This window comes from Mastacembelus armatus, chromosome 4 (genome assembly GCF_900324485.2).
Source record: "Mastacembelus armatus chromosome 4, fMasArm1.2, whole genome shotgun sequence".
Taxonomy (NCBI): domain Eukaryota; kingdom Metazoa; phylum Chordata; class Actinopteri; order Synbranchiformes; family Mastacembelidae; genus Mastacembelus; species Mastacembelus armatus.
The window spans coordinates 9361499-9383611 of NC_046636.1; the positions used below are offsets into that span (position 1 = coordinate 9361499).

A 22113-nucleotide genomic window follows, 5' to 3' on the forward strand; every position below is an offset into this window, starting at 1 on the left:
ACCCATGGTACATAAGTAGGAAGCAAGATCTAGATTTGAAGAAAGTAAATTGTCAATATAAAATGTATAATCCAGCTCATACTGATGTATCCATTCTCTTAACAGAAGTTTGTAAACCTCACGGTAGAAGATGTACAGAAGGATCTAATGAGTGATTTGCTGCTGGCTCTCCCAATGATCATTATATATGTATGAGCCAACAGTTAGAAAACAAACCTGTCTTTGGTAAATGTTTCAGACTAAAAACATACAGTATCTATGAACCTGTATAAACTTGTTGAGCACGCGGAGCTGTACCACATAAGAGGGAACTTAAATTGCATAGATGTGTGTAAAAGTTTGCGTTCTCCCTTTCTGTGTTGGAAGAGGGCCATGTCTTTCTTCTGCTTCCTCCCTCCCCCACTTTCACTTTTGTAACTTCCAGACCACTGGCCCTTTCCTTCCTCCCCTCCCACCTTGGAGCCTTTCCTTCCAATCCCCATCCTACCATAGGTTAACTGTACCAGGAAACTTTTTCACCCACCTTCTGCCCCACTTTCTTCCTTGCATTTGCTTTCTCTGCCATTCTTCCTGCTTCTCTTTCTTACCTGTCACTCTGATACTGATTCTCTGCTCCTGCCTTGCAGGAACAATTAACTAGAAGCAAAACACACACACACACACACACACACACATTCAGACTTCACAGCTTTCAGACACTCACCCAAGCTGAAGAGGACCAGGAACTTGAGGCAGACAAACTCTCTTTGGTCCAGCTGCAGTGAGCGTAGTTTGGCCACCAGCTCCTGGGCATGGCTCAACAAGTTGTTAAGGGTGGCTCCTGCCTGTGAAGCAATCATTGCATAGTCCACCTGGAATAAAAAGGAAATTAAGGATGTAAGAAGATGTTCAACAGCATATTGAGTCTGTTCGGAGTTTTACTACCACAGATTAGGAGGTACCTTGTGGAGTTTTTGAACACTAGTACAGTGTACATGGAAAATATTATGTCATTTAATGATATATGGATGCTGCATTCAGTTTAGCAAGTGATAGCTAACCAGCTAAAACTATAATGTTATGTTTAGATGCAGCATACTTAATACACAGCTTTGGAGATTTGTTCATTTTGGGGATGTTTCTCTCCCTATTAAAGGGTTATTTAAACCACTAAGAACATAAGAAGAAACATAAAACCCGTGTCCAAAAATGATTGACAACTAAACAAAATAACTGCATCCTACACCACCACCACAGACTACAGGTAATGATTTTTTTATTCCTGTTTCTGCTCTGCTGCACTCTCAACATGAAGTAAAAAGCTTTAGTCTGTCTATCAGGGCGTGAGACACCAGTGGATGTGTAAAAGTGCAAAAACAACAGCTGCTGGCCATAGGTTTTTTTTTTTTGGTTTTTTTTTTGCAGTTTAACCATATTTTGCCGCAATAAGCTGTGGGTGGATGGAGGGAGCATGAGAGTTCACCTCTGAATGACTAGCTCTGCCAGATTTGACTTCTCTCTCTTTGTTATACAGTAAAAATGATAAAAAATAGAAAATAAAAAAAGTATAATGCTGTGATATGACAAAAAATGATCAAATAGCTAACCATTTTCATGTTCATAACTGCTTATTTATGAATCTAACCACAATGATGAAGGTTGACCGACCTTAACTTACTTAACTTAAAGTACTTTATTTAACCTAAACCACGATCAGTTCCTAAACCTAAAGTTTTTTGTAACTAAACCTAACAAAACTGTGACTGTGAGGTCTGATATGCTTGCTGCCCTGAGGATCTATAAGTGGGTTGGGATCAGTGACTTGTACAATTATTTAGGTTAGAAGACTTGTTGGTCCAAACACACAAACACATGCTCACACAATCCTTTTTCAGATGCACTTCATATATGCAGCTGCAGCACATTTGTCTGGGAGGCAAGTCCTTAGCTGCCACTCACAGTAAGCAGGACCATATTAAATTTTTATATTTATTGACAATTCATTACCATAATTGACTGTGTGAGGGTTTCCAAGGGAAGGTAGATGTTGGCGTGCGCAATTCCTAAAGCTCAGGGAGGAACGTGGTCCCTGTGAGCTCCTATTTGCAATTAAAAATACCCTGAATTTGGAATTTATTTATTGTGCAAATAGGATGATTTTCATATGTCTGAGGAAGGGAAGGATCAAAGTAAAGTAAATGTTAACAATGCACCATGTTTTTCATCCATTCGCCTGTCTACGTCCCTTCATTTCTTACCTTTTTCTTTTACTACACCATTCTACTGCACTCCCAATTTATCCTTAACTCCTTTGTCCCTCTCTCCTTCCTTCTTCCCACATTCGAGACGGAAAGAGTTATGACTTGGTGAAAAGCAGACTCTGCCCCCCTTCCAAGGTGTCAATCAATTTACATAAAATCAACTGTGCATGAAATAACTTCATTGAAGGATTGGACTGTTGATGGTGATGCCTTGGGTTATTGCCTCCTAGCCCTAAGTAAAAGAGAGAAGGAAAAAAATGCTATAATGTCACTATAGCAGACTTAGCACTAACCCTGGTGACCTGCGTATCAATCAATACTACTTTATTATCCCTCCTGGAGAGCCATAGAGAGTAAATATATGAATAAACCTTCAAATCTTAACCTATCATGAATACGATGAATAGTCTTAGTTGAACATTAAAGATGAATATCGAAGGTGAGATTGGCTTGGAAGGTGTACCTTGTCGGAAAGCACAGAAATGTGTGACTGGTCGAGGAACATCTGTTTTTGCATTTCTTCACTATTTAAATTTCATGTAGACCAGGAGCATTGTGCTATCAAAATATGAGGATTTTCATACCAAAAAAAAAAAAACTGCCTGCCAGGCTGCAAGGCCTTGCTTAATCATTCATCAGTTCAGTCCAATCTTTGTTATTTGATGCTTGCACACATTTTGACAAGCTGTACTCTGCATTTGATCCTATGACAGGATAAAGAACAAGCCCTCTTTATTCCACCCGATACTAAAAAAAACTCATGGTCATTTCTCACATGTTAGTGAGGACATGCAGCAGTACAGAAAATGAAAGACAGAAACACAGGAATTAGCAAGTAACCTAAGGACGAAAGGAGGAGCATGACAAAAAGCAAATGACATGCTGTAACAGTAAATTTTCTGGTAGCATGTACAGCATTTCATTTCAGCGATGTGTGTAGTATATGACTCACAAGATCAAAGCAAAACATCTGTCCAAACTCTGGATCAGAACAAGTCTTGTTTTTTTTTTCCAACACATTTTTTTCTAAAAATATCTGCCAGTGTTAGGACATGTCAGCTTTCAGCATAAACTTCTTTTATAATACAAATGGCCTCATCTGCCTTACTTAAATTTTTAAGAAAACACGAGGAACACACTAGGCCATGTATTTTGTTATTGTCGAAAATATTAACATCTAAAATACAAAAATAGCAATTTTGAAGACAAGGATGCAAGAGGAAATTCTTTTTATGAAGTTCAGTGAAAAATGAACCTAAGAAATGTAAAAAAATCACAAACTTAAAAGTATAACTGGGCAGGAAAATGAGAGGGTAAAAAAATAATATATTGTATATAATATGACATGCACCAATATGATGAGCATACAGGAGCTTTTAAGTTATTATTGCTATAGGGTCAATGCAGAGTGCAGTATGTTCACTCAGACAGTCATTATATCATTTGTTGTGTGTGTGCGGCATTTTCTTTGGGTGATGTTGCTACTGTTGTCTAAATATTCCTGGTGTTATCACTGTGCTGTCACCGCTGGCCAGGTGGAGAATAATAGGAGATAATGAACTGATGGTTTCAGAGCCTACCTCTCACAACCCCCTGGACCCCCACCCACACACACACACCAGCTGTTCATTAACCAGGGTATGCAAACGAAACGGGAGTCCTGCACCGTCCCTGACTATCAGCCCCTCCTCCTCCTCTCCGCTCTGGTCTCTTTAAACTTCTTTTGCATCTATGGCACATCATCTCCTCCCTGATTCCCCCCTCACCTCCGCTCCTTCTACGCTCCATTTTTTTGTCCTTCCAACTAATTTTTCTCTATCTGTTCTCTATGTCTGTCCATCCTTATGTTATATCTCCTTGTCTCACCTGCTCCTATACGATGTCCCACTTTTCTTCTCTTCACTTCTTCCTGATTACCAATCCATCACTCCTTTCCTCCTTTCAACATCACCTCCCTTAATCCCCCCCCCCCCCCCCACACACACACAGAGGCTTTCTTCTCTGTCCTTCTCTCCTCTCCATCGTTTGATTTCTCCAGCACTCATTGTGCATCCATCCTTCTCCTCTCAGTCATCCTGTCTCCCACACTGCACCACCTGTGATGCCAGCATTTCTTTTCTTTGCCATAATTTTATTAATTTCCGTTCTTTTTTCTCATCACCTTTTCACCCTTTAACCACCTTCTTAGTCCCAGATCACATTAATCTTTTTCTTTTGTTATGAAGTTAATATTGGTTTGATGCCTTTTCAAGTCGTCTAGACGATGCTCTTATTTGCCACTGAATTGCTGACTTACCACAGATAGTCCTTATTCACCTATTCAAAAATCTCCCTCTGACCTTGTCAGAATTAAAGCAGGACTTCCCTGTACACAGTGCACTTCCCTTGCTCCAATATTTACCCCAGCATCTTGTAAAACATTTTGTTGAAGAGCAATGCTTTAGAGAGTCAGCCAATCAATAATTTATAACTTCTCATCACTGACAGCCATGCCACTGGTCAGAGGCATATTCACGATGAACAGTTTCATGTGTATTCTTCCCTGTGTGTGCATGAGTGCTCTACTTTTTTGAAAGTGATGTTATTGTTTTTCCATTTTGCCTCTGTGTGTGTATGTGTGTGTGTGTGTGTGTGTGTGTGTGTGCGTGTGTGTGTGCGTGTGTGTGCGTGTGTGTGTGTGTAAGATTATGAGAATCATTAATTGCTGAAGGAGTCTGTGTTGCCTGCACTAGGTTTGTGCATTTACTGTTTGATGGCGTGTTTTGTGAGTGTGTGTATGAAGTAAAAACAGAAAACAGAATCACAGCATTCTGATACATTAAGGACCTCCATTAGGGCCTCAGGCTTCAGCTCCTACCAACTTCCTCAGTCAGCCACATTTTTTTTTTATCTCTCCACCCACTCACTATGCTGCCGCCTGCGTAACTGAGTGCTTTATTTATTCACTTTTGGAGTCTTCAAGCACTGAAAGAAAAATGCAAAATTGATTATTCTGGTGACATTAGCTTATATCTATAAGCATAATCTATTTTTAATGAAGTGGTGACTCCTGTGTGGCTGTGTGATCAATAAAGCTTTAAGGGAAGTGCTGAGATGTTGAGAGTCCCCTGAGGAGTGACTGATGCACGGTTGGCAAGGCTTTGGAAGAAAAAGGAAAGAGTAGAACCAGCTCACCTGCTGGCCAGTGACCAATAGGATAGAACCCTCCTTCGCGTGCACCACCTGTCGGAAGACGTGGTCAAGGATAAGGAGTTCACTCCAACAGTTCTGCAGCAGCTTCATCTGGTCATCCACCTGGTTAAAAATAAAGACATCAGTTCAACTATTAATACCATCATCAGTGTGAATTGCTTTCAGTATCACCTTCCATTGTGTGTTAGGGTGTGTATTGTGTGTCACTATGAATGGGTTTCTGAGATGAATATGATGAGGACACCTTTCGTTCTGAATTCTTACTTTTGATTGGTAGTAGTTTAAAAAAATAAAAGCTAGTTGTGGACATTGTGATTTCAGCTTTCCATTTAACCAAATAACTATTCGTAGCTATATTTCATCACATATTTAATTAAAATAAGTTTTTGGTTCAACACAAGATAAAATCAAGTGTCACCCACAAAACCAAAAGCTGAAGCACTGGGTCAACATCAGCAGCTTGTAAATATTACAGGCAGCTGTTTGCAAGGTAAGCCTGCTCACAGGTCAATCACTATTGATCACTTGCACACCACAAGCTTTGTTTTTTTCAACCTTACACAAAGCTCAAAAGTCCCCTGTATACACTCTAAAGCTTTCTCATGTGAACCTTTCCACACTCAGTTAAGCACTTTGCTACGTGACTGATTTAACAATGTTGCCAGGTTTATCTGTTTGCCCATTGCCAGCAGTTTCTGAGTGATTCCACAAATGATAATGATTAAGTAGCCATTTTTTTTCCTCCTGAATGCCAGCCGCTGGCTCCCAGGGACCTGCTAGGTGAGCTTGGGAAGATGACACAGGTGAAACACTGGGGCTTTGCACCAAAACAACCCTCTCCTTTGTAACCACTACTCTTCTCATGCCTGGCTGGTGTTAATCATTACCCATGTAGCCACACTCAGACTAAAAAGGACACATTGAGAAGGGAGGAATGAGGAAAATGTATAAAAGGTTCTTTCTCCTTCTCCTGCCCCCCTTTTCCTATCAACAAACTTTGTTGTATCTTTAGGAATAATGTGTCTTTTTGGGCACACTGCGGTTTTGTGTTGATGTGAATTACTTTGTTGCTTTTAAGTCTGTGAGAACTGTCTGTGACAGTCATCGCCAATGTCAACCACAACTTGCAGGGTGAAGAATGTGGATCAATGTTTGCGACAGAAGCAGGTGCATGAATACTGTTGAAAGGAATTCCTTTTTGAGCTTTGTAGAAATAGTAAAAGAATCTATTTGTGAAATCTACAGTGACCTTAGGTATTAATTGGATGTCAACAACAAGTTTGCGTCAACAAACGTCAAACACTTTATTACTTTACCTTGTAGGACATGACATTGGGTGAAGCCAAGTCTGATGTCTAGTTCTTGTTGATTAGGATTGTTTTGACTGGTAACTCAGGATTGGTATCAAAAAATATGTGTTTACCTTTCAGGAAGTCAAAATAATAGCTGTGCCACAAAATTGACTTGGCAGGCCAAATCAGACACACTGTTGGAGGACATGTTCACCTGATTTCTCTACCTGACTGTACTTCTAGCTGTACTGGGGTAAGTCTTACTCCAGTCAGTATTATCAGTTAAGATTGTCTTTATGTTCTGTTGGTCTTGTTGGTCTCTTAATCATAGATATTTGGCAACCTATATAGAGGAAACGCATGATTTCCTGCATCTTGCTTTGGAAACTGGTTATTATGTGAAAATAATATTATGAAACGGTGTGGCGAAGGTATGCAACAAATATAAGAAGTATCAAATTCTCTAGTTCTCTTTGTTTCAACAAAATCTGTAAAAAAGTACAACAAAATGCAGCAACCCATCTGTGATCTTCAATTTTGACAGTATTGTGCACTTGTCTCCCTTTTCCTTTTTCCTACACATGTATTTTTAGTGGTTCCATTCTACCAAAATTCAAATGCCTTCATTAAAACCACAACAGAGCAAGGAAGACAGTCAAAGGAGGGAGTTCTTGATACTGTGCTCCAATCCTCTTCTCGTCATCTCTCCATCTAAAGACCCTGCAAGCATGTGTGACTGTGTGTGTGCGTGTATGTGGACTGATGAGTACATGTAAGGCCCAGGGTCTTCAAAGGACCCCTCCTCCCTTGTATGCGTCGGGGTCCTCATCAAAGGGCTGTCCTCACCCTGCCTGCCTGGAAGCTCTTTTCTGACAAGAGTCCTGGGTCATCAAAGGGGGACAGCTCTGAGGGGATGACGGCGGGTGATAGCAGCCTAGACGAGGGCAGGGGACACCCGCCTTGAAGAGGGGGACTGGTGACAAACAGACCGGCGCGTGGGTGGGCCAGGGGTTGTAGTTCAGTTTGCTGACCTTTTAAGTGACAGCAACACAAGCTGTTTCCCTGACAAGCTCTTCCTTTGCTCTGTCAAATGAGCAACATTCATGGCACCTGATCTTACGAGATCTACTGCCTGCTTGCTCCGATAACATGAACTTTATGACATTAAGTTGAAGTCTGGTTCATGTTTTCATGCAGGCAGGTCTTGAATGGTATCTCTGTGCTGAGAAAACACTGTCAGTAAAACACTGGCAGTCGGTGGCTGATTACAATCTTTCAGATGTGATTGATATATTCACAATATGATGCTACAAAGTCCAAATAAGCAGTTGACTGAACTCTACAAGACCAATAGAATAACTGATAACTTATTTACAAACATGTTTGCTGACAAACAAAATAATTGTCATCATATTATTACTAGAAAGTGGGTGTCAGTTTTGTGCATAAGTAGTGTATAGATTGCTAAGAAACATTTACAAATGTAGTTCTTAGAATGAGTTATTTCTAAGATGAATTAGAGAAGGTTAGCACTGTTGCCTCACAGCAAGAAGGTCGTGGGTTCGCAACCTGGCCTTTCTGTTTGGAGTTTGGATGTTCTCCCTGTGGTTGTGTGGGTTTTCTCCAGGTACTCCGGTTTCCTCCCACAGTCCAAAAACACGTATGTCAGGTTGATTGGTGACTCTAAATTGCTCATAGGAGTGAGTGTGAGTGTGTGAGGTTGTTTGTCTCTATGTGGCCCTGTGATGGACTGGTGACCTGTCCAGGGTGTACCCCTGCATTCCACCCAAAGAGAGCTGGGATAGGCTCCAGCAGATCCCTGTGACCCTGGTTAAGGAATAAGCGGGTATAGAAAATGAATGGATGGATGGATGAATTAGAGAAGTTCCTTATTTTTAAAATCATACTGGACATTAATTTTAATTTCTAGTAGCCGCACTCTTGTCCATTAATTTTTCACTTGGAGTCATGTTATACCAATTTAGCAACCACTAATTCAAGAAAGTATTCACAGAAATATAAATAAAAGAGTTTTCTACTTTTGCTTCCACTGTATGCATTTTGGACAGTGCCAAGTACCCACATAGATGGAGCAAAACTCAGTAAAAGGACTTAGCTTCTAAGGTTCATGTTCATGTAGAAAACACACTCCCCAGAATATGCTTCAAACTGGCCTTTAAAATCCACATTTAAGGCTACTTTTCAAGGTGTGTCTGTTTAATATTTTAATATCATCACCAGTGTTTGGTTAAAAAAGCAGGAACTTCTCCTTGCAGCAGCCAGCAATGAAAAATACATATTCTCCAAGAAACCAATTTAACACCTTTATGATTGTTCAGGCGAGTGGGATCAATGCCTGGATCAATCGCTTAGCCCATAGCTTTTGTTCAAAACCACTGGCTGAGATTAATGGGATTTTCCAGAGAGAGCGGTAGGAAAAGAAAGGGAGTGTGGGTGAGTGGGGGAACGAAAGTGCCAGACGGGGAATGAGAGAATGAGAAAAGACTTGGGGGAAATTGAGAAAATAAAACACTGTGATTAAGAGCAGATATTCCTTCAATTTCTAGGCAAATGTAAATTAATTGGAAATAGAGCATTCAGACGCTCGCTGACAAAAGTAATGTTTATTCATAGCCCCCTGCTAAGAGTGGAGCAATTATCCTGGTGTGTTGAGTCAAAACAGGCCAACGTAGTAGAATCTTTTCCCCCCTTTCTTGTGGCCGCGTTTTGGTCTAGTGCCACGAGCATTGTTAAGCTTCGTACGGTACGGCGGGCTTTAACGAGAGTACACAGCTGGATCTGATTTTAATAAGTAGTTCCATTTTTGATGTGGCCTAATGAACAGATTAATGGAATCTCCTTCTGTGGAGCCTTAATGAATGGAGAGAATGTGTTATTTATTTATTTATTTTTTTCAATGCAGGGGGGAGTGCACACACAGACCATGAGTCTATCTGCCTCAAACAACATGTACATAAACAATAGCTGTGCTTCTATCTTTTCGTCTCTCTCTGCTGGACAAGAATCAATGCTGTCTCGAAGTACTACAGGTGAGGTTTGAAGCTGACATCAATGCTCATGCGTCTCTAGCAGCCGTCCTTTGGTGCAGTCCTGTCTTGGCATCTGTTCGCCTTGAGCCAAACAGGCCCTGTATTCACCTGGGAACAGGCATTAATTCACCTAGAACAGGGCCTGTTGTTCTCAGAATGTTGCGAACACTTAATTATGTTGTGCTTGAATAATGTAGCTCATTTTTAGTATAGTTTTTGTAATTTAATTGAAAAGAAGCTCAGTGTGGGGTTCCACCACCAACAATATGATTTTGTTCAACTAATTGGTCATCGATGTATGAAAAACCACGGAGTAGTTGGTACTTTTCCTCTTTGAAGCACATGCAACCCTTTTTGTTCGAGAAAAAAATCTTACTAATAGCCTATTTTCATTACCCTTCCCTTAACAAGACCAAACTACAAGGGAGTTAAATTGTCCTTAAAAAATCACAAATATCACTGAACATCATGAGCCAATGTCTTGTTTCACATCAAATTAAACAGCTAATGCTTCCAAATGCAATTTGTTTTTGGTAGCCCCGGCATTACAAAAGCCAGAAATAGCATCCATGACAAAAAAACTTAGTGACCCTAGGGTGTTCCAGATATGTGATCTGGTGAGTGGGGAGAGGTGGGCGTTGGGTGTTCATGCTCCTGCTGATGAGAATAAAAACCATCGTCCCTTCCTGAGTTCCTCACCCCTTCACCTATTTCCAAACTAGCTCTTGTTTACCATGGCATACAGTCCATTTGGGCCTCAGTCCTACAGCAGGCAGGGTGATAAGAATGCTGGGAAAATAAACAGGTGGCAGGTGGCACTGCTAGTTGAGAAAAGAGGTCTGCTTGCTAAAGAGAGGAATGATAATACTGGTGATAATAACAGACCTCAGTAAAGCTAGCTAGCATTTAAGTATGCTGAAGTATAAAGCAATGAAAAGCTGCTATTTACTACTCATACACACACACACACACACACACACACACTGTGAATCAACATGATCAGCCAATAATCAGAAATCTCAAGGAAACTGAAGTGACAGTAAGCACTGTCGAAACATGAACTTCTCATTTTCCTACACGTGATTTTATTTCATTAATCAATTAACTCCAATGTTGTTTTAATGGCAAATGAAAGCCAATAAAAGCTTTCCTGTTGACTTTTGGACAGTAATTACTGTACATCTGCAGCTGATTTAAAACTTAATTCACAGCATCATATTTTCATGCAAAGGTAGTTGCACAAAAACATGGGAGTACAATAGGTCATTAAAATTAAAAAAAATTTTAAAAAAAACTTCAACAGATTATTAGACTAACATTAAGAAGAAGCTATTAATTCAATTTGCTTAGTAGTATAAATCACCCAGATTGATCCTAGGGTAATATAAACCTAATATGTTTCGAGAAAAAAAAATTCTCTGTAAAAAAACAAAAACAAAACAATAAGCTAGCAGACATATTGCTGTACACACAGTTTGATACCACTCACTGTGATTTGTACTATCAATGTAAACTATGTATCTATGCATGTCATACTTATATGTATACCACAGCATGTATGTTCATGAACATTTCATGTCACTGACACCTGTCTGTTGGTTGCATGTATCTCTAATCCAACATATCAGGTAGTGGAGAATGCCTGTGGGTTCATGTCCGACTGAGCACACAGAAACTCTAGACTGTTATTATGTCCCTAAACAGCCATAGAGATGCCACAGGCCATCTGTGAGCTCAGAAAATATCACTGTTGTCACCAGAAGGCCTTGTGTCTGAAGAAAAGTTTGTTTAACTTTGTGAAAATAATACTTATTTTGACCTTTGCAATCATATATTATACTCCATTTCATGAGCTCACTTTAGAAACAGCTACATGTACTAGAAATTCATTTAGCAATATGTCAAGCATAGTACGGCAAATGCTTTAACAACATGTTTACTCAGGGTACTGCGGAGCATGTTAAATGTTAAGGTTATTTGTACTTTTACTGTATTTTAGGACACAGTGCTGATGTTAGACTGCGGCTGCGGTAATATTGTATTTTATAAAGAAGCAGACTGGTGTAGGGCCTGCAATAGGTCAGAAAACAAAGACAAGATAAAAGCTACACGTAAAACATGAGAAATGCTGTAAATCAGGGGTAAACAAGTGAATAATATAAATGGCCAAGCAAGACATGACACCTAACACCAGTTGTCTTTCAACCGACACCTGGTCATATGACTTCTAAAGTATGTAAGTGCAACTGAATCTATAATTACAGACTAAGAATAACACCAGGACTTGATTATTCAATGCCACATACATTCAAATATACCAAAACATTTTATTATTCATAACATTACCTCTGGGACATATGAGAACAGGGACCTATTGTCCCCATACACTGATTTTTAGCGTTTTGGCATTGTAAGATGACACAAATAATATTTGAAACTCAACAGTAGAAATCTTTAGGGATCCCATTTAACCAAAATGTGTGGTACACTGTATGTCAGTGTTCTGGCTTGATGCCTTTGACTAAACCACAAGTCATCTGGCTTTTCTCTAGCAGTTTCTTATATGGTTACGATGCCATTCTTCATTTTATGAGGATTTTTCAAATAGAATTTGTCTTCTCAGCAGGGACCAGGAGGATGTCCTTTAATGGTTTGTGTAGTAACTAATAACTCAATCAAGTGCATTATTGTAACATTATGTGACACATTGCGTGGACTTATTTCATTACATGACATTTTGCTGTTGTGTAGCAAACATGTTTCTGATAACAAATTCAAATGTAGTCAAAGAAAGTCTGTTTTCCCTAATTAAGTTTTAAACTGTTTCTACTAGAACCTCTTCTTCTTTGAAAAGCATTAAGCAAGGTGTGATGGGTGTGTCAGAGCAGGTGGGCACTCTGTATCGGTGTGAGAACAGAAACTGTCCTGCAAGAGTGAATGAAGGCTGTATTCACAAAGAATACTAGTGTGACACACACTTCGGCACACATTGGAAAGAATGCTATTATGTGTCTACGTGTACGACCATGCGTGCATGTGCCCACATCTGATCAATATTGCCAAGGCACTGACATTGATCAGTTCCCACGGTGACTGCATTAACAGACTCAGGAGGCTGACCTTTGACCCTGAGAACACTCTGCTTTCGATTGGCCATGCTCTTTCTGTCTCCTCATCTTCACATATTCTCATCTGTCTACACAGCCTGACATTCTTCTTTTTTGTCTCAGGCTTGTGGTAGAAAGGGAAAAGAAAAACCCAGCCAATGATTTGAGGATTTGTCATGCCCTCTTTTCCTCCTTGCCTGACCCCACACCCCCCACCCTCATGCCCCCCATCCACTCATCCCATACAGCAACTTTTTGTCTTGCGTCTTGTCGAGACAAGAGGAAACAAGATGTACGGCCAAATAAGCTCTTCCAGCTTTGCCAGGGTCTCACCTCGACACACCAGCAATAAAATAATTATTTTAGTAAAGCAGTATTACAATTTGTGTGCTTAATAAATATGTATATACATATTAAATGATGTTGATGAATCTTGCCACAATAGCAGTCACAGTTAAAAATAAGGGATTATGCCATGTATGGTTAATTTGTTAATTTAGACAAGTAAGTACAAATGTGCACCCACTTCTATGAGAATGAACAAGAAGCTTAGCATTACAGTCATGAGGCAACAAAAACAAAGTATTTCTGTTGGTCTGGTGTTACAGAGGGAAGAATGTCTTGTTTTCTCAAGGTCACTGATGATTGCAACAAACCCTCTTCTCTGTCTGATATCAGCGCAGGGATTTGAGGATGAACCAACCATGCCCAAACTTTCCTATTCCGTTTTTACTTGATGCATAAGCATATGAAAGACAGAAAAATCAATAAGGCAAGAGAACGGACCAGTGAGAGGCCAGACATGAATTTCAATGGATATCTTTTCATGCACGCAATGTTTATTGTTGTCTGCTCTGGCTAGTCTGTTTACTAGATATGAACAGAATCAAAACTTTCAGGTAACACCTAGAATTGTTTTCTTTAAGGCATATTTGAAATGTCAGTAAAGGTTCATCTCAATCATCCATCTGGCAACAGCATCAGAAGGCAGGTGAGTTGAGCTCAACTTTATCCAGAGATTAAATGTGAGGAACTACAGACAAAAATGAAAGAGAATTTATGTGTATTGTTGCCTCATTTCTGATAAAAGTTAATCCATGAGTGCATAGCTTAAAGCCTTTTTTTCTTCTTGAAAGCTGTTGTTTTCATGATACCTCAGACGTTAAGGTACCCACCACAAACACACACTCCCATTCGCTCTCCCTCTCTCTCACACAGACACTCACACACACACACACACACCCACACACACACACACACACACATACACACACATAGGTGAATCTCAGGGCTTAGAGCTAAGAAGCTATCAACTAATTATCAAAAACACAGAGAGGCTCTAATCAATTATTCACATGAACATTAGACCGCTAATACACATGCAGCCCAGGGAATGGCATCTCCCAAAAGTAACCCTTCCTCCTTCTACACTCCAATACACACACATGCACACACACACACTCACATGCACACATACACACACACACACGCAAACACTGCATTTTTACACAGAGATACCCATATAAGTGTTTGACAGTAACATCCATACCTGCATACACACATCTGCTTCCTTCCCGCCACTCCACTTTCTTTACACCCCCTCCTAAAAGGCTGTATAAGGTTCCTGCCTGGGAGGTACTGATCATAGAAATCCTATTGATCCATCAACACCACCTACAAACTCCAAGCACACACACAAAACACCCACCCACAACTTAATCTACCAGGTGATTCCTGGCCATTAAGCCTCAACCATTGGATTTTCATGCTGTCCAATCATTACTTGAGTTAATGCTGCAAATTATCACTCAGTGTGTGTGTGGTGAGTGTAAATGGTAGCTGGAATAAGAAGGCAACAAGGGAAGAATGAACGCACAACTGGGTGTGTGCACAGCAGCAGTGTGTGTGTGTTGGTTGAAAATGTGGTTTCACATTAACTTTATCAAAGGGTCAACTCTGGCATCAGTGAGTGAGAAAGAGAATAAATGTGCATGAACACAGGTTTTGGTGCAACTGAGTGTGTTTCTGTGTGGGTGACTTTCATGGACAGACATTGAGAGATGAACACCATAGTCCCCCATCTCGCTGCCCTGGGGTTAAGACGAAGATAAGAGAAGAAATAGAGGAGACAAAGAAGACAACAGGCTAAAGGCTTTCCCCTTTTGTATTATTCAGTAGAGACAATACTCCTTAACTCTTTCTTCAGCACACACACTTACACACACATATACTGTACAGACATACACACATATGCAGTATACCTTAACACAGCAGAGAAGACGAAAGCTGTTTTAAAATGCAGAGACTGACACAGTGATGCTTTCTGTCTGAGAGGGCGGGAGACACAGATTCCCATTAAGGTTTTATGTGCTGGGGTAGGTGTTTTTTTCTTCTTCTTTTCTTTTCTTTTTTTTTGATGGAGAGGTTTTAAGGGGAGTTAGAGCTGACAGCTGTGAATCCAAATCCAAATGTGGCACAGCTCCAGAGATCACTGGGATCACAGCCTTTGATGCGCAAATTAAATATCTGAATTAACTAATTGAGCATTTCCGGAGTGCTTGTGATATGTAAACAGTAGAAGTACAAGGAGCACAAGGCATTAAAACCGCGATGGCCCAGACCAGATGGAGCCCTGCTTCTCCCTAAAGTGCATTTCCAGGCCTTGTCTGACAGAAAACTGCCACAACTACATCTGTATTAAGAGGAAGATGTCTTTCTATAGCACTGCTGTGGCAGTATAAGGCTTAGCAATGGTGTTGATCATGGGAAGTACAGTGCAACACGTGGTGTAAGAAATATTGGCCTTAGGGAATGTGAGACTGTGGCTTGCCACCTGAAAGCCTTGTGTTTTTTGGTTTTGGTTCAGCATCTCTGGTTCATTTATAGAGGTTTAACGGTGTTGTCAACACCTTTCCCAGCAAGTCCCCTTTCAACATATTTGGTTTATTACTGGTCATTGTTTCAGCTTGGTTGAAAAGCCTCTTTTTATCCCCTCTGAGAGGGCGCAATCCTAAAAGAACGCAATACTGCAATGCCTATTATTAGTGCCATGGCTTTATTTCACATGTATGGAATCATTTATCCATGGCTTGTGCCAGGTTTGCACTTATGGCGTTTTGAGAGAAATGGAGAAAGAGACCAACAGACTGAGAGGTGAGGAAGAGGGAATGATGTGAAAGCAATAACAAGTCTTGGTGTAGTGTGAAAGAAATAAAGAGAGCAAGAGGAAAATTAAAACCAGCCAAGGAAGGAACGCTAAAAGTAGAGATAGGGGACAGGTGCCTTTGTCCTACTTGCCAGCAGAACTAAAGCCATTTTCTCGGCTGGATCATTCTTTGGCATGCAGCCCCATTGAATTTTTTTCACCCGTTGTCACAACACAGTCACAATATCCAGTGTTAGTCCTATGAACTGCATGCATCAGTCACTGCAAATTCAATCACCGCCATTACCAATTGAATATAAATATCCCTCCACTCTTTAAGTGTAAAACTAGCCAGCAAGCTGTTGATCTGCTCTTCTACTGTCTTATCTATTGTCTCTTTGACCTCTGACCCCTTCAAGCTTCCCCACTCCCTGTCCAGAATAGACAAGCTGTAAATAAGCATTAAAAATAGACATTGGGGGGACAACTGTTGACAGCCCAGTGACGAAAGCGGCAGACACAGCCACAACCTCTAGGCAGGATGGATTACATGCAGATAATTGAGGCCACGCAACAGTGGAACATAAGACGCTAAGGGCACTTTTTTTATACTTGTAAAGATAGGCGAAGCATTGAGCTTTGGACTGCAATTGAGGGAACAATTTATTTCCCTGAAGAAGTTTGCCACTCAGTAAACTGTTTTTATCTGTTCATCTGTTTTTACATACAGATTTTGCATTTTAAACCCTTTACCCCTTTATTTTTTTTAATAATCCGTCTTTATATCAGGTAATATAAAACATATGTTTTATGGAGTAGTACTTCTTGAATAAACAATGCTAAATCTCCGGTAAACATGACAACCTGGTCTTGTCTAGGAATCACTGCCCACTTGTCTAGACATTTTAGTAACATATTTAATTTTCAATTCTAGTATTCAAGCTTAGTAATACTGGGCTAATATTATTCTTGCTATTAAATATTATTTGTTTGTCCTGTTCAGCACATACTCATATATAATGCATGAATAAATGTCACTATCGAATATTACGCTTCTTACAACAAAGTAACCGGATTCTCTTTTTGCATGTGTTAGTTCCTTTTGCTTTAGAAACTATGTCTTTTAAGGATGCACACAGGCGTAAAAGAGGAAGATAAATTACCTGACAGGTTTGCATAGTTTTGTGTGGTAAGTTTAGTTTAGAGAAGGAGAGCTGGCATAACGATTCAGCAGCCACACCTCAGCTGCTCTGACCTCTAGGAAACCATATAGCCGTGAGCTATTTAGAAGCAAAATGCCAGCACTTGTGTCGGTATATTTACCACTCATCTGACAACATATTGCCACCCTCTGTCTGCCTGCAGATAACAATACTTTTTACAAGGGTCCTTCCTAATTTGTTCTTCGCTGTTGTGAACTGCCATTTGGATTTTCCGACCTTCTCATGGGAGGCACTTTGGAAAGATTCATGTATAAACTGTAGATTTAACATGGCTCAAAACCATAAACACAGCAGATAGGAGAGGGAAGGGAGAAAGCTGTTTTGTACTCTGGTTGAGTGTGTATATGTTTGCACGCCACTGAGTTGATTTGTTAGCAATCCAACCAACTAAATAAAAGTCCCCATATCCACTTTGTTTACCTCTCATTCCCCTTTGTCTCTCATTCCCGCTTACTCTCTATCTTTCAATCTCTCGCCTTCTCCCTGCTGATTTAACTGACAGTTGCCAACTTGTGAAATGACAACTGTGTTACTTTGGGGCCACTGTGGCTAACAGTACAACCTCGACACCTGTGTCACTGACTTAACAAGCAGCATGACCTGCCAATAAAAAAGGCTTTTACCCTGATCGTCCTCAAACAAGACTTAAACACAGCCTACTCTTTCTTCTGCCGAATGCCCAAAGTGCTCACAAACGCGAATCAAGCTGTGTTAACTTGATTGAAAATGAAAAAAAAAAAAAAACTCCAGGGGAGATGGAGGCATTTTTTTGGGGGGTTGTTTTTATTTGCTATTTCACTGGTAGTGGTTTTAAAAAAGAGGGTGAAAGATGGTTAAAGGAGAAACGCACGTCTCTTCTACAGATTTAGAAAGGTGGTAAAAGCACTTGATCCATGCAACGATGTGCATCTGTCAACAGTTGAATGTCTTGTTAGTGTCCATAATTAAGTGTACTCCCCCTACTTGTTCTCACATAATGAGTGCAAATTTCATTTAAATGTTGAAACAGTAAAAAAAAAAAAAAAATTACTTGAGTGAGGAAGAAGGGGTTCAAGAAAGAGGAAATGTTGTTGAGGACAGTTGAGTCTATCATTGCCTGGAGCTCTGTAAACTTCTACTTCATGACAGCCTTTCATCCCTCATCAAAGCAACAAGTAGATGAGCAGATTTTGTGCATGCTAAAACCACCCAACCCCCGTCAACTCCTTATAACTGCCGCTCCTTTGGGACGGGTGACCTTAAATCTTCTCTTTTAACAAGTTTCCTGTTCTTCCTTCCGGCCTCCTGCGTTCCCCTGAGGTTGGACCAATGGGACCATTCTAGTATTTGAAAAGGCTGTACCTTAAACCTCAGTCTACAACCATCAGGGGATGTGAGGAGGACATTGGAAAATCAGATTTTTGGTAAGATCAGTGATCACCTGCAGTGAAACAGAGCGCATGGCAGATTGTGTTGGGAAATGAAGACTATGGCTATGGCAGTAACAAACAGAATAGATGAATAAATACACCAGACTAGCTTCACACTAAATGATGTCTAAAGTTGCTTGTCATGGTGCATACAACAGAGTTAGGACTTTGTGAGATAGCAGTATCCTTTCGAGACATAGACAGTTTATGTTGAAAACTAAGGGTGTAGTCTCGCCACCTTTGCTAGGGGTCACTTTGTGCATTCTGGTGTGTCACCTGGCTTTCTATGTACAGCACCACCTTCCCCTTTTTTTTCTACCAGCACACTATGACTTTTAAACAAGTTCAATGTTTGACTTTTTCCATTTTGTATTCGTAATGTAAAAAAAAAAAAAAATCAGGAGGTCTGTTTTACAGTATTTATGAAAAAGAGTGTGTGTATAATTTATGAATGAAAAGAGGCCTTTGTGAACCCCTATCACCTCCCTCCTCCTTCACGACCACCCCCACCCCTTCCCTCCCCAAACTCCTGTTCCTACCCAGTACTATACCGATCAAACAGATATTGTTACCACTAAAATAGCAGCTTAAAACACACACACACACACACACACACACACAGAGAAGTAGCCATAAGACCTGCCTGCAGCCTGGGAGAAAGACTGACAGAAGAGGGGAGGGTGAAGAAAACGATGAAAAAAACGAGACATAGAAAAACTCCAAATCAAGAGGATATTCTGTCACGTCTGTACAAAAAAAATTATATGGAGAACAGAGAGAACAGAGTTTGTGTATTTAGGGGGCATAGTACCATATGCGTATTTGTGCATGCATGTGTTGGGAGAGGGGGGTGTGTCATCTGTCACTGGACAATTGCTGGGCTGCGTTGGGTGTTAGTGGGATGGGGGGGGGGCTTAGTGGGGTGGTGGTGCATTCAGCCAGAATGGTGCTGCCCCTCAAATGAAATAATATATCTTTGAAAGCCTATGCCCCACACCAGGCCCTGGGTCCATATATCAAGCCCAAGAGCGCCTGGTGGATCCGCTCCAGGCCCATTAACCTTCCACCTGTTCCCCCCTTGCACCCCAACCCCGCCAACCTACCGGTCCTCTTTTCACCCTCCCATGTTGTCCTTCACCATGCCCCTCTCCTCCTCCTCCTGCTGCCCTTGGTAGCAGCCCCTTGTTCATCTTCCCACCACCAGCTTCTTCTTTTCCTCATTTCGCCTCTATCTGTCCTTCACTGGCTGTCCTTCATTATCTCCTCCTCTGTCTCTTTATGTCACATGCCATCATAAACTCTTTCTCCCTGAAATCTCTCTCTCACTTACTTTAACTCCAACTGTGATGTCTGTCCTCTCTTTCTCTCATGGTCACCAAGTCTTTTCTCACAAAATCATTAATTCTGTCTTTCCTTCTCTCTATGCCACTTTCTTTCAGTCCCATGTCACCATTTTTGCTCTCTCTCTTGATCTCATTCTCCTTCTTTAACTCATTTAAACTCAGTGTCTCCTTTCCTACATCCCTCTTTTGCTCTCCATCCTTTCCTACACCTTCTTTCCTCCCAGCTCATGTAAAGCAAGCATGCTTACAGGGTGTGTGTGTGTGTCGGGGGCTGCAGTGCAGCCTGCAGAATAATTCAAATGCAATGGACCAGGGACATAGTTACAAATCTCTGCCAACAGTGTGAGGCCGCCAACCCCATCATGCTCGCAGTTTGTCAGGATTGGGGTGTCGGGAGGGGAGGTTGTTGCGGGGGGAAACTGTTGACCTCTGTGACAAGAAAGACACTGTAGCCTGAGGCTCTGAATCTCTGTGTGTGTGTGTGTGTGTGTGTGTGTTTGGAGGATGGTATAGAAACACCACTTCCTAGGGTTCACAGATCATGCCTAAAACGCCTTATTAATTTCCACTCAGTTATGAGGTGTGAAAAAAAAACCCAAAAAAACCAAAAAGGTGCAATCAGCGGTCAAAGCAGGACAGAGGCAACACACACATTTGGACACACACACTAACATGTGCACACACTTGGTAACACCTTGAAAATTAAACTGCTCCTGGATAGGTCATGGAAAGGAAAGGTGTGTGTGTTTGAAACTAAAACTAGAAAAAGACCTTCCAGTCTTTTGAACTGTATGGTTAGATTGTATAATTTGAGCAAAGTAAACAAATGAAATATTTATGAATGTATGGGGGGGGGGGTTGAAATTATCAGAGGGTGTTACATTATTCACTCAGGTAAATCTCTCAGAATATTCAGGTGTGTGATGTGAACATCAGTCTCCCTCCAATCCCACCCCAGGGATACTGTGTGATTGACTGACATGCAGCCACATAGAGGAGTCAAATAAACTGGTGTACCGGTCTACCATGTAAAATGCTTATGTTTTTTATGTTGTTGCAAATATCTGTGATTTTTTTTTTTCAAAGTTTTTAAAACTTTTGAAATTTCAGTTTGAGGAATCATAAACAAGTCAAGTGAAAACAAACTGGGACTGGGACACTGCACAGATAAGACATTTCTTGAAACTCTGAAAATGTATTTATATTTTCAATATAACAAAACATCAAGTTACATTCAGCTCAACGAAAAAACATTTTTCAAATGTGACATTTGTTCCACTGAATACAAATGGTGTGAATAGTTTGTGGGGAGGTGTACCAATGTAAACATGTATATTGAGTAAATATCATAATAATATAGTTGGCTATTTGGCTTTAGATGTAAACCCCAGTGAAATGACTGCAGTTGTGTTCCATGTTTTGCACACTTTATCTCATCTTCTTCCTGTGTTCTTGCTCTTCCTTTTTGTATTTTCTTTAACTTTCATCATTCCTTTGTTTTTATCTTCTGTCCTCTAATATCTCCCTGTCCTCCTCCTTCTTCTCTCCTTTCCTTCATTCTCCCTACTTCACCTTTGATTTTTTTTTTCTCTTACCTCTTCTTTGTTATTCCCTCTCCTTTCCTTCCCGCTCCTCCGCTCACTCCACATTCCTCCTCTGCTCGTCTCCTCTCTCATCTCCCCTCTTTGTTTCACCTCTGTTCTACACGCCTGTCCTTTCCTCTCCCCGGCCATCTGTTTATCCAATATGGCTGTCCCATCGCAGCTGGGAGCTTTTCTAGGGAACAAGACTTCTAATACAGTTCCTCCTCAACTTAATGGCCCTCACTTCTGCTTTTGCCATTCCCGTTACATGCAGAGAAACAAAACAGAAAAAAGAAAGAGACAGAAAAGCAGAAAAACCTGTCTGGATCCCCCCAAAAAACTGTCCCTTGATGACTAAAATAAACAGCAAAGCCACATTTCAAAACGTCATGGTTATTTTCCTTCCTGCTCCACTTTTATCATGTGGACGGACTAAATATATGTATAAAGTTACACAGCATTTTACTGAAGACAGATATGAAACGATAATATCCTCTTAAAAATGGACGTCACCTTCAGCATCTAGCAA

The 22113-nt window shown here is 40.6% G+C and overlaps 1 protein-coding gene across 4 annotated transcripts in view; it reads right to left on the minus strand.

Annotated features, from left to right (window-relative positions):
* nr5a2 (nuclear receptor subfamily 5, group A, member 2) overlaps positions 1-22113 on the minus strand; it is a 64621-nt gene that overhangs the window by 21311 nt on the left and 21197 nt on the right. For all 4 annotated transcript variants that reach the window (XM_026323511.2, XM_026323513.2, XM_026323512.1 and 1 more), the window contains 2 exons: positions 5415-5534; positions 704-851 (listed from right to left, as the gene is read on the minus strand). In XM_026323511.2, the coding sequence (XP_026179296.1) occupies positions 704-851; positions 5415-5534 (268 nt within the window). The remainder of the gene's footprint in view (positions 1-703; positions 852-5414; positions 5535-22113) is intronic.